This window comes from Ovis canadensis, chromosome 10 (assembly GCF_042477335.2).
Source record: "Ovis canadensis isolate MfBH-ARS-UI-01 breed Bighorn chromosome 10, ARS-UI_OviCan_v2, whole genome shotgun sequence".
Classification (NCBI taxonomy): domain Eukaryota; kingdom Metazoa; phylum Chordata; class Mammalia; order Artiodactyla; family Bovidae; genus Ovis; species Ovis canadensis.
The window spans coordinates 80,475,198-80,488,290 of NC_091254.1; the positions used below are offsets into that span (position 1 = coordinate 80,475,198).

The 13,093-nt window shown below is 37.8% G+C and overlaps 1 protein-coding gene across 2 annotated transcripts in view; it reads left to right on the forward strand.

The window, feature by feature from the left end:
* The window catches only part of GPC5 (glypican 5), a 1,663,234-nt gene that overhangs the window by 100,859 nt on the left and 1,549,282 nt on the right, over positions 1–13,093 (forward strand). For both annotated transcript variants that reach the window (XM_069601872.1, XM_069601871.1), the window contains one exon: positions 9,499–9,660. In XM_069601872.1, the coding sequence (XP_069457973.1) occupies positions 9,552–9,660 (109 nt within the window). In that variant the 5' untranslated portion in view covers positions 9,499–9,551. The remainder of the gene's footprint in view (positions 1–9,498; positions 9,661–13,093) is intronic.

Sequence of the window (13,093 nt, forward strand, 5' to 3'; positions counted from 1 at the left end):
ATTAGAGAATAGAATTTGGATATTCCATAATTGCTTATATTTTATATCCTATTTCACTCTCACAGCAGTTTCAGCATAGCATAAAATACAGGTTTTGGTATTTGTCCTGTTTCTTCCTTCAGTGAGCTTACATTACAAACAATATATTTTGTCAGTTTTCTTTTAATTTATTTATTTTTAATTGAAGGATAATTGCTTTACAGTATTGTGTTGGTTTCTACCAGACATCAACATGAATCAGCCGTAGATCTTTTAAACCCTTTCATTCTTTCTGATTTTTCACAATCCCTTATTTCCCACCCTTTGTTTCTCTTAGGTACTACTTTTGTATGATTGGCTCCTGTGCTCCTTCTAGTTTATTCTTTTCTTTGGAATGTTTTTCTTTCATCTTTAATTCTTTCCTGAGTACTGTCGCCTCACATCTGAATTTTTGAAATTCTGATTTGTGTTGTTCTTTTATGCTTTGTGTCATCTTTTAGCTTGTTTTAAAATAACTTGGCTGATTTTTTTATTTCTTTTTGGGGGAGGGCATGTCTTTCTGGCATGTTTTCTTTGTCTGTGGGGATGTTATTCTGTTCTTTATTCCTTTTTATATTATAATAACTCTGTGTGAGATTTGACCTCAGTATGTTTTGATATTCATTTTATGTGAAGTTAGTTTTTTTCCTTGAAAATTTAGATTGAGATAGACTTCAGAACAGTTTTTGTGACTTTCCAGAGTTTCTCTTTTGTTGGTTTTTGTGTAGTGTTTGAAAGTATGGCTGCTTGTTTTCTGAAATTTCCTGGATTTGTTTCCCTTCCCACTTTGGTCTAGGCGTTCTCTGTCTGTGTCTCTTAAATTCTTCTACTGTTGAATTTTAATTCCTCTTCCAGACATTTCTCTTCTGCGTGGGGTTCTTCCCTGGAAAGGCACCTGCTGAATCTGGGGCATTCATAGGGGTCTGGATTGCTCCTGCTAATTCATTCCTTTTCATCTTGGCTCCTTTGTGCATATCCGGTAATGGAGAGGGCAAAACTTTCCCAGTTTCAGCTGCTGGTTGCAGATCGGGTCACTGTGCTTTTCTGTGAATGCCTCTTGGCCCTTTGGGCTTCATTTGTTGTCAGATTCTCCAGACATTAGCCCTCTGCTTCATTTGTCTCCCTCCTGCCCTGACTCTGATACTGTGAAGCTCTGTTGGCTTGTTGCTGGTTTCCCCCCATCACGTATATATTTTGAAGGTTGTGGGGATATTCTATCACTCAGTTTTGTTATATTTTTTGGATTTAATTTCAAGTTGTCCTATCTGGTCTGTGTGGGGACTGGGATATTGTGAAATGATGCTGCTACTGCCACCATCTTTCCGGAATGCCTCCCAATGATCCCATTTTAACATATTAAAAAAATGTGCATGAGCAGGTAGATGGTTGTTAACAGCTGCTTAAGCTGGGGAACAGAAAGGAAAGCATATTAACTAGTACTGCTGCTCCTGGGTAAGAAATCCAGAAACCCCCCCCCCCCAATTCTGGTTGAGGGTCACTTCAATAGGGAGGCTGCTGTTTTATTTTTAATTTCATTTTGTTCTCAGCACTTTAATTCTTGCAGAATGTCGTTTTACAGATCAGAAACCCAGCTGCTGCTCCTGACCTTGGGTTGTGCACTCTTCTTGTTTCATAAGCAACCTCAGTGATTCCCTGTTCTTTGAAGTCAGGCTTTGACATCTTTTAAAAATATATCTTACCATGTGGGGTATGTTTGGGTTTTATCTGGCTTTGCTTTCTTATGATTCTGGTTCTATTTACAAGGAGAGAACTGTATTCTGGGCATTTTATCAACAAGCATCTTATTATGTCCTTTGTGCTTATCAGTTCAGTTCAGTCACTCAGTCGTGTCTCTTTGTGACCCCATGGACTGCAGCACGCCAGGCTTCCCTGTCCATCACCAAGTCCCAGAGCTTGCTCAAACTCATGTCCATCGAGTCGGTGATGCTATCCAACCATCTCATCCTCTGTGATCTCTGTGCTTATACTGTGAATAGAATTAAGATATGGTCCTTTCCCTGAGGATGTGTAGTTCTGAGATAGGAGATATATGGGCTCCAGGTTAGACCATTACAACTAGCCTGCTGTTTGAATTTCATGGGGCAGGAAGAAGTGAGGTTTAGGCTGGATACTTAGTACTAGCCTCCTGTTTGTATTTCTAGAAACATGAGGTAGGTGGGCTCCAGTTAAGGCATTTACAGTCAGCCTCCTGTTTTCCCTTTGAAATGGAAGTAACAGAAACAGGGTTAGTAGCCAGTCTTTGTCTCTTGTCCCAGGTAGCTTGGTGGGTAAAGAATCCACCTTCAATGCAGGAGACGCAGGCTCAATCCCTGGGTCAGAGTGGGCCTGGCAACCCTCTCCAGTATTCTTGCCTGGAGAATCCCATGGACAGAGGAGCCTTGTGGGCTGCAGTCCATGGGGTCACAAAGAGCTGGACATGACTGAAGTGACTGAGCATACTCCATAAACACCTTAAAGTAACAGTCACAGCAGTAGTCAAGGTAATAGTCAATGGCAAGGACAAAGAGGGGCAAAACCCTGTGTGAGTAAAGGATTAAGGGATCTTCACTCCTCCCCACCAACCCCTTTTGGAACAAGGGAGACACTACATATGTGCAGCAAGTCTCCTTGGGGGTCAAAAGTCAGAGAATAACACCAAAGCATAATGAATTTTGCTCCCAGAAGCCTTCACTTCTAAATCCATCTTGGCTGAGGGGTGCATGTGCACCCAGGGGAGGGTCCCAGGGGAGGGTCCCAGGATAGGTCAGGTGTAGTAAAAGAAACTAGATTATTGGCTAAAGGTAAACACAGACCCAGATGAACTGACTTATATAAATGACTTAACTGCCTCTTTACCACGTTCCTCCTTATTAGGGGGACTCCCCCACCCTTTCTTTCCAGGTATGCATCTCTGCCTTGCTTCTATCTTAACAAAACAAACTGCTTCTCTGTGTGCTCTCCCACTCATTGTTGTGCTATGTCTGTAATAATGAACTTTGTATCTGTGTTTATAGTTCTAGCCTCTGTTGACAGTTGCATTTTTCACTGGGGGCAAAGATTCAGGGAAAAATAGCTTCTAGCCCTTGCTGCTCTGGGGGCTAGGATTCCTGATTTTCATCCGGGTTGCCCAGGTTCAATTCCTGGGTAGGGAATTAAGGTCTCGCTGCACGCCACTGCTCACTGCCAGATCAGTTATCTTGCCTATCCTTTGAACTGACACAGAAAGCAAGGCAGCTAGTTTCTTGTGGTCTCTTTCCCCCTCATTGAGACCTTAAGTTACTACTGATAAAAATATTGTGCCAGTTAGACATAACTAGGTCTTTGAATTATAGTCTTGATTTGACTTGGAGTTTAGTTTGGTGTTGGCATTACCAACTTCCACGATTCTGAATTAAAGTCTGGCTTAATCAATGCAGATCCTCATCAGCTTGAGGAATGTGTTTGCTCTAAGTGTCTAAATTGCTAACCATATGTATTCAGTATGCCAAGACATGATGGTTGCTCTCCTACCTTATATTTAGAAAGCAGGGTAATTTATGGCATTTTTCTGAGTCTACTTTCCACCATGTAAAATTGGGCACAAAGGCAAATGTCAGCTCTATGATTTTATATTTCAGCTAATTTTTATTTTTCAATAAAACTCCCTGGATGATTCTAACCTGAACTTTATTTTCTTAAAGTTTTCCAAACAGATGACTTCTTTAGAAAGAGAAATTGACTATGGTCAGGTGTGTCTGTATACAAGCCATTTATAGATTGAGGACCGTGGCTTTCCTCTCCGTGGACTGGTGGTCAGTATGACAGCTTGAGAATCACTCTGCCTGTTTCGGAACACTGGTGTTTTGTATTTTTGTAATACAAAAAATACACTTTTTTGTATTATGTAGGTATGTGCCATGGGGCAGTGGTCAGAGCCTCTTTACATCTGTTTCCTCACAAGTAAAATGTGGTAGTGATGGTACCTATGTCATAGGGTCCATGTGAGGATTAAATGAGATAATGCATATGCATAATGGATCCTTGACTGTTGGTTTAATGAATGGAAATTGAGTGTTTATGATGTACAATGCTCTGAGCTGGAAAAGTGGCATATGATGAAGAATAAAAATCCCTCCACTTAGAGCTTAGTAGTACAGATGAGGGAACGAATTAGTTAGTAATCATATTTAGGAATATAACATTACAGCCACAATGAGAGAATGCTAAGGCATAGTATAGGTGTTGGAGCTGTCTGTAGGGTTAAGGAGAAGGAAACGGCAACCCACTCCAGTGTTCTTGCCTGGAGAATCCCAGGAACAGGGGAGCCTGGTGGGCTGCCGTCTATGGGGTCGCACAGAGTCAGACACGACTGAAGCGACTTAGCAGCAGCCGTGGGGTTAAGGAAAGTTCCCATGGGAAGACTGAGTTACGATCTAAAGAAAACTAGATGGGAATGAAGTAGGGGAAGGTGTGTGTTGACTGCAAGACTGTCCAAGACAGAGGGAGGAGCGTGGAGGAAGGCTCTGTGGCCAGTGTGTACTTGGTGAATATAATGAAATTAAATAAAGCAGTGTGTGAAGGGAAGAGAACCACAGCCAAAGCTGTTTGAGATGCACCTGAAGCTGGAGGCAAAGAAGACATGGTCCAACTTGGGGCCTTTTTCAGCTGTGTTTAGAAATGTGACCTCGCAAAGTGATGTTAGGTATTTAAATTCTGGAGAGATATTTGCAATGATTGATTATTATTATTGTTGTTACTGTACTATTGTCATTATTTTTATTCCGTAGCAGTCTTTCCCATACCAAATATGTTTATATCCTTTAATGTTTATTCATTGGTTGTCTTCCCCAGTCTCTATTATGGTTTTTCTCTAAACTTTTAATCCCTCTATCTTTGCATTTAGAAAGAAGGCTGAGAAGATAGCTTTGTTTTCTTTCAATCAATTTTACTGTTTGAAGTGTAATTTGCTTTTGTATAACTTTTATGCATCATAAATAAAAAACAATTGCCAAAATGTTACCTACTGTGATACATTTTATGCATCTCAGCCTTTGTGAAATCCTTAAACACACTGCTGTTTATTTGTCTAACTTACGCAGGCTAAAACCTGAGGCAGAATCTGTGTGGAAAATGTGGAGTTTGAAAAGAGGCTGGTGTGTCTGTGTGCACATTCAAGTATTTTGTATTTACTGATCTACAGTTGGTCAATGAAGAGCCAAGGTAGGAGCTGTGCAACGCAGAGATCAAAGGCCATAATTCTTCCTCCTACTCCCAAATAAGGGAGTAACTCTTTTGGGTTAGGCCATATGAATACAATGTCCTGAGCTTTACATAAAACCTGGGTATCCTTGGGATGGCTCAAGGCCCACGTCTTGAGGCACCCTCAGGTTTGTCTTTTTCAGGCACTTTGCCAAGCCTCCTACTTTTTTTTTTTTTGGTTGGGGGATAACTGCTTTACAATGTTGTGTTAGTTTCTACCATACAACAACGTGAATCAGCCATGTGTATGTTAGTCATTCTGTCTTGTCCAACTCTTTGTGACCCCATGGACTGTGGCCCACTAGGCTCCTCTGTCCATGGATTCTCTGGGAAGAAAACTGGAGTGAGTTACCATTTCCTTCTCCAGGGGATCTTCCTGACCCAGGGATCGAACCCAAGTCTCCTGCATTGCAGGCAGATTCTTTACCATCTGAGCCATCAGGGAAGCCCATATGTATGTGTTAATATACGATATTTGTTTTTTTCTTCCTGACTTATTTCACTTCTGTATTCTAGGATTTCTGTATTCTAGGATACAGATTCTAGGTTCATCTCCCTCACTAGAACTGACTCAAATTCATTCCTTTTAATGCATACCTTGTACTTTTCTGTACTCTATCTTGCCTGCTATGGATAAATATGTATGCCTTGGGCTCCTATCCAGGATAAGAGTTGTTAATCATATATCATATTTTTGATATAAATAATCAAAAATTGTTTCTGATTTTTTCTGTTGTGGTAAAATATGAAATGTACCATCTTAACCATTTTATAGTGCCTAGTTTGGTGGTACTAAATACATTTATGTTGTACAACCATTGTTACCATATCCCTCCAGTATTACTTGTATCTTGCAAAATTGGAATTCTATCCCCATTAAACATTAACTCCACAATCTCCTTCCTCTGCCCTGCCCTAGCCAACCACCATTCTACTTTCCATCTCTATGATTTTGGTGACTCTAAGAAGTTCATATGGCATTTGGGGACTTTTATATTTCTATGTAAATTTAAATAATTTGTTCTAGTTCTGTGAAAAATGCTCTTGGTATTTTTATAGGGATTGCATTAAATCTGTAGATAGCCTTGGGTAGTATGATCATTTTAACACTATTAATTCTCCTAATCCATGAACATGGTATATCTTTCTGTATGTTTTGTTGTCTTCAGTTTCTTTCATTAGTCTTACAATTTTCTGAGTACAGGTCTTTTATCTCTTTAAGTAGGTTTATTCCTAGATATTTTATTCTTTCAGATGTAACTGTAAATGAGATTGCTGAATTTCTCTTCCTGATAGTTCATTGTTAGTGTATAGAAATGCAACAGATTTCTGTATATTAATTTTGTATGCTGAATTTGTTGATGAGCTATAGATGGTCATCTAGTTGATGATCCTCTGCTGTCTTGAGGATTTATATGTGTAGAATCATGTCATTTGCAAAGTGCTAGTTTTACTTCTTCCTTTCCAATTTGGATTCCTTTTGTTTCTTTTTCTTGCTTGAGTGCAGGGGCTAGACTTAAAATACTGTGTTGAAGAAAAGTGGTAAGAGGATATTCTTTTCTTGTACTGGTCTTAGAAGAAATGATTTCAGGTTTTCACCGTTGAGTCTTATGTTAGCTGTGGGTCTGTCATATATGGCTTTTATTATGTTGAAGTATGTTCCCTCTCTGCCCACTTTCTAGAATTTTTTTAAAATCATAAATGAATGTTGAATTTTGTCAAAAGCTTTTTCTGTATCTATTGGTATGATTGCACAGTTTTTATTCTTCAATTTGTTAGTGTGGGGTATCACACTGACTGATTGGTTGGGGATATTGAACTATCCATGCATCATGAGTTTTAAATAGTGTTGAAATTTTGGTTTGCTAATATTTTGTTGAGGATTTTCTATTTTCATCAATGATTTTGGCCTATAATTTTCCTTTTGTGATATTTTTGTCTGATTTTAATATCAATGTGATGCTTGGTTTGTAGAATGAGCTCTGAGACTTCCTTCCTCTGTAATATTCTGGAATAGTTTGAGAAGGATAGATGTTAATTCTTCTCTAAATGTTTGGTAGAGTTCACCTGTGAAGCTATCTTGTCTTGGACTTTTGTTTGTTGTTGTTGGCTTTGTTTTTTTAATTACTGATTCAATTTCATTACTGGTAGTTAGTCTGCTCATATTTTCTGTTTCTTTCTGGTCCAGTCTTAGAAGATTGTGTGTTTATAGAAATTTGTCCACTTCTTTTATTTATTTTTTTAAAAATTTTTGATCATGAGGCATATGGGATCTTAGTTCTCCAACCGGGAATTGAACCTGCACTCCTACATTGGAAGCATAGAGTCTTAACCACTGGACCACTAGGGAAGTCCCATGTGTACTTCTTTTAGGTTGTTCAGTTCAATCGCTCAGTCGTGTCCAACTCTTTGTGACACCATGAATCAGAGCACGCCATGCCTCCCTGTCCATCACCAGCTCCTGGAGTTCACTTAAACTCATGTCTATTGAGTCAGTGGTGCCATCCAATGATCTCATCCTCTGTCATCCCCTTCTCCTTCTGCCCCCAATCCCTCCCAGCATCGGAGTCTTTTCCAATGAGTCAACTCTTCACATGCGGTGGCCAAAGTACTGGAGTTTCAGCTTCAGCATCAGTCCTTCCAGTGAACACCCAGGACTGATCTCCTTTAGAATGGACTGGTTGGATCTCCTTGCAGTCCAAGAGATTCTCAAGAGTCTTCTCCAACACCACAGTTCAAAAGCATCAATTCTTCGGAACTCAGCTTTCTTCACAGTCCAACTCTCACATCCGTACATGACCACTGGAAAAACAGCCTTGACTAGATGGACCTTTGTTGGCAAAGTAATGTCTCTGCTTTTGAATATGCTGTCTAGGTTGGTCATAACTTTCCTTCCAAGGAGTAAGCGTCTTTTAATTTAATGGCTGCACTCACCATCTGCAGTGATTTCGGAGCCCCCAAAAATGAAGCCTGACACTGTTTCCACTGTTTCCCTATCTATTTCCTATGAAGTGATGGGACCGGATGCCATGATCTTTGATTTCTGAATGTTGAGCTTTAAGCCAACTTTTTTACTCTCCACTTTCACTTTCATTAAGAGGCTTTTTAGTTCCTTTTCACTTTCTGCCATAAGGGTGGTGTCATCTGCATATCTGAGGTGATTGATATTTCTCCCAGCAATCTTGATTCCAGCTTGCGCCTCTTCCAGCCCAGCATTTCTCATGATGTACTCTGCATAGAAGTTAAATAAGCAGGGTGACAATATACAGCTTTGAAATACTCCTTTTCCTATTTGGAACCAGTCTATTGTTCCATGTCCAGTTCTAACTGTTGCTTCCTGACCTGCATATAGATTTCTCAAGAGGCAGGTCAGGTGGTCTGGCATGCCCATCTCTTTCAGAATTGTCCACAGTTGATTGTGATCCACATAGTCAAAGGCTTTGGCATAGTCAATAAAGCAGAAATAGATGTTTTTCTGGAACTCTCTTGCTTTTCCCATGATACCGGACTATAATTCTTTGTGATAATCTCTTAAGACCCTTTGTATGTCTGTGGTGTCAATTGTAACTTCTGTTTCATTTCTAGTTTTGTTGATTTTGGCCCTCTTACTTTTCCCCTTGCTGAGTCTGGCATCTGGATTATCAATTTTGTTTCAAAGAATCAGTTCTTAGTTTAATTGATCTCCCCCCCCCCCACAAATTCTCTGTTTCACCTATTTCTTCTCTGATCTTTATGATTTCTTTCCTTCTTCTAACATTGGTTTGTTGTTGCTCTTATTTTTCCAGTTCCTTTAAGTGTGAGATTAAGTTATTCTCTCAAGGTTCCTTTTTGTTTGTTTATTTCCTGAGTCTGTATTGCTATCAACTTCCCTCTTAGAATTTCTTCCGCTGCATGCTGTAGATTTTAGATTGCTGCGTTTTCATTTTCATTTGTCTCTAGGTTTTTGAAAAATTTATTTCTTCTTTGATTTTTCTAGTGATCCGTTGCTTGTTTAGCAGTGTATCTTTTACCTCCACATGTTTGTGTTTTTGCCTGCTGGTGTTAGGGCCAGTTCCTGACACAGCTTGCTGTGGGATCCAGTGTATCCTTAGGTTGGTGTCAACCCACTGGTGTCATTTTGCTGAAAGGTATCCAGAACATGAACCTGTTATATGCAGGACTGATCATTAATGGTTGATACATAACATGTAATGTTGCTAAATGAATAAGTAATTATTCTGAAAAATATTCTGTGTATTACAGGGCCTGATCTTCAGGTTTGCACAGCCAAAAAACCTACATGTTGCACCAAGAAGATGGAGGAGAGATACCAAGTCGTGGCTCGCCAGGATATGCAGCAGGTGCTTCAAACATCCAGCTCTACATTAAAGTTTTTGATATCTCGAAATGCAGCTGCCTTTCAAGGTAAATATATCTTGATTTCTGAAACTGAGGACAAATCTTGCTATGTAATTTACCTGTTATTATTATCCTGGTAAATTTATCTAGGTGTACTTCTTTGTCTTTGTGTTTTATACTGGTATAAAATGAAATTTTAGCTTTATTCTAACCTTGATAGCAACTAAACCACCACTAACTTTCATGGCTTGTCTCTGAGGTCATCATCCAGCTTATAAATTGAGTTGGAGTAGGGAGTCTGTTTTGTTAGTGAAATATATGCCTTTCTGGGGTTTCTGCCAGATCTCCCAGTATTCTGACCCATGGTTTACTTCAGTGTGAACAGACCTACTTATGAGATTTTATGAAAATAGTCTATAAAACAAAATCCCATTGCTTTTAACTGGATAATTATAGATTCATTTTCAAAAATATAATTTTGAGAAATATTTTCCTAACTTTTCCTCTACCTCCTTATGTGCTTTTCTAGGAACATCATTGTGATATGTCAAAGTGTAGACAAGTCTGATAAATAGTAAAATAGGAAATATTAGTTGGATGTTTAAGGATCATCTATGACCAGAATGCAACCTTAATTCAAACAATGTGCTGAGAAATAAAATTAATGGGTTATAAAATTTTAACACACATTGGCAAATATATGATCTTTTCATTGTTTTAGTCATCTTGTCTGTAAAATTCCTTTTTACTATAATAAAATAGTTTATTTTTTCTTTTATAAAGCATTAGCTATTCTGTATATGATTAGAATGAAGATATTTAGAATCCACTGCTCTCAAACAAATTTATTGCTTTTGTTCAACACAAAATATAACTTCTGTTGGTATTCCTTTTTAATAAGTGTATTAATGTCAATCTGTTTAAATAGTTTGCGCTTTGTTTACATACAGAACTAAATCACAAAGCTGATTTTTTAAAAAACTCTACTTATCAAATAAAATGAATATAATAAATCAGGACAAAATTTAAGTTAAGTTAAAACGTAATTCCTGATGAATTGATGATTTTTTAAATAGAAACACTGAAATGTCAGATTTTAAGATGTTTTAATCTAGTAATATTTTTATATGTCTTAGAAAAAAGCCTCATTTCTATTATGGAATTTGTTCATGAGAAATTGTTGGAGGAAAATATATTGATATGTATTTTAAGCAAAGATTTGTAACTTGAATTAGCTGAACTAGAAGATATTAACCATCCACTGAAAGTGATGTAATATGACTTTTTCTTATGAAAATGATGGTGTGTATAATAAGGGCAGTGAATAGATCAACGTTACCAGAGCAGGGGAGCTGTGGGTGAGGATTGTGGACCATATGCTTGAAAAGAGTTAAGTTGGACTCACGTGGAAGAAGACTTAAAACATAAATTTGAGTTTCAGAGAGTCATTAAAGATTTTTGAACAGTGAAGCTTCATTATGATTTCTTGAAGCTTCATTATGATTTATCGTTTAACATCAAAACTAAATCATTCCAAGTAAGAAGATATGGTCAAAGAAAACCTGATAAATACAGTCTACTTTTTTGGATAACAGTGTTAACCATACAGGTGAAAGAAAGTGCCAGCAGTTATTAACATGTAGGGACTCAATGAATGATAGCTGAACATTTTCTTCTGTCTTCAAATATACTCTAACAAACTTTTCACATATTGTTGGATAAATTGATCAAGATAGAGTGTATTGAATTCAAAAGATTGAGAAAAATACAAAACCTGGAGTATTTAGACTTTTAACATGGGTTTCGGCTGCTGAAAACTTTTGGTGTGAAAGTGTCCCTGGTGGCTCAGATGGTAAAGAATCTGCCTGCAATGCAGGAGACCTGGGTTCAATCCCTGGGTTGGGAAGAGCCCCTGGAGAAGGGAATACATCCTACTCCAGTATTCTTGCCTGGATAATTCCATGGACAGAGGAGCCTGGTGGACAGAGTTGGACATGAATGGGTGATTAATACTTTCACTTTTATCAGTAGTATAATGACATGAGATTGTCTCTACTGGAGTGTCTGGTAATATTATGTACAACTTAAACAATTTTTCTGTTTAGTAAATTATACCTGTATTTTTACTAGGGTGAGTTTTGCTTTTTTAAAAAAATATCAATTATGAAAGTGAAAAAGAATGGGTCTTTCTTAAATATGATTTGTTATAGTAAATTTTCATGTTCTCCCTTTGTGACATGTCAGTTTTATTTAAGAATCATGAGAAGGCAAGGCAGATTTAGAAGAGATTTGCTTAAAGGCTAACTTTACTGAAACAAATTCTCTTACAGGAAGAACACCTGCTTTTAATTTAATGAATAGAATAAGTAGCTATAGGCTTAGTTCCATAAAAACAAGCTAAATATATGTGCTATAAGCAATTTGAGAGATCACATTTGCTATATTAGAACCAAACAAGACACTTTATCAATAGTAAAAGTAAAATGTCCTCTGTCTAGTTTCTGTGTAATGAAAATATCTGCAAACAAATCAGGCCTTTTTTTTTTTTTCCTTAAGAAGAAACAAGCCAGTACATTTTGTTGGGAAACTTACTTGGCTTGAGAGCAAATTACTCTCAATTTACTTCTTAAATCATGTAAGTAGATGTGCTACATTTTGATCTTTTGATTTTTTAATATTTCATGTATATTTCCTACTTCAATAATATTACCTTTTTTTTAGCCTTTATGTATGTTATAAAAGACTTTGGATTGGGGTGTAATATGGTCCCTTCTCTCATGGATCTCTTGGGGTTCCACGGAAGCATGTTTTTGAAATAAGCCTTTGGATATCATCAATGGGGATAATCACTTGGGTCCATGGATGTAGTGAGCCCCACATGACAGTGAGATAAAGGCTGGGAGATTGGTGTTGCTCAGAAGGGAGGAAACTGCCAGCCACTGATCTCAGAAGATGTAAGATTATTCCAGTGTACAGTCCACACTTCCAATTCTGGAATTCAGCACTGGAAGTTAATATATTACCAGTGGGGTAGAATATATTATCAATGGGTTGGAATCCACCTCCTTACTGGGACAACACTTCTCCTTTTTTCATTTAAGGAATCTAATGGTATTTGTTATAGGTTTCCTTAAAATAAAGCAGCCAAACAAAAATATGTTTTTGGAAGGGTCCATAATTATGACCTGGGGCTTTACTATATCCTACATGAATATCCTTATTCATGTAGCTTGTGGCGTTTTACAAGATGAAAAGAACAAGTGGGTTTCCTTGTGTCTGTTGCTGTTCATAAATTAGTGGTCCTGTTTGCAAAGAGATTGCTGACTCCGACACAGTGCAGACAATAACTGTTCTTTATTTTCCAGGGCTTAATAATGTTCATGAATAAAGCAGGGCAGCCTGAAATAATGCGCACGAATTTGTTTCCCTTCAGCTGTTTTATGAGTGTGGGATTGCCTGCTTTAAAAATATTTTGGAAATATTTTCATAAATGTTTTAT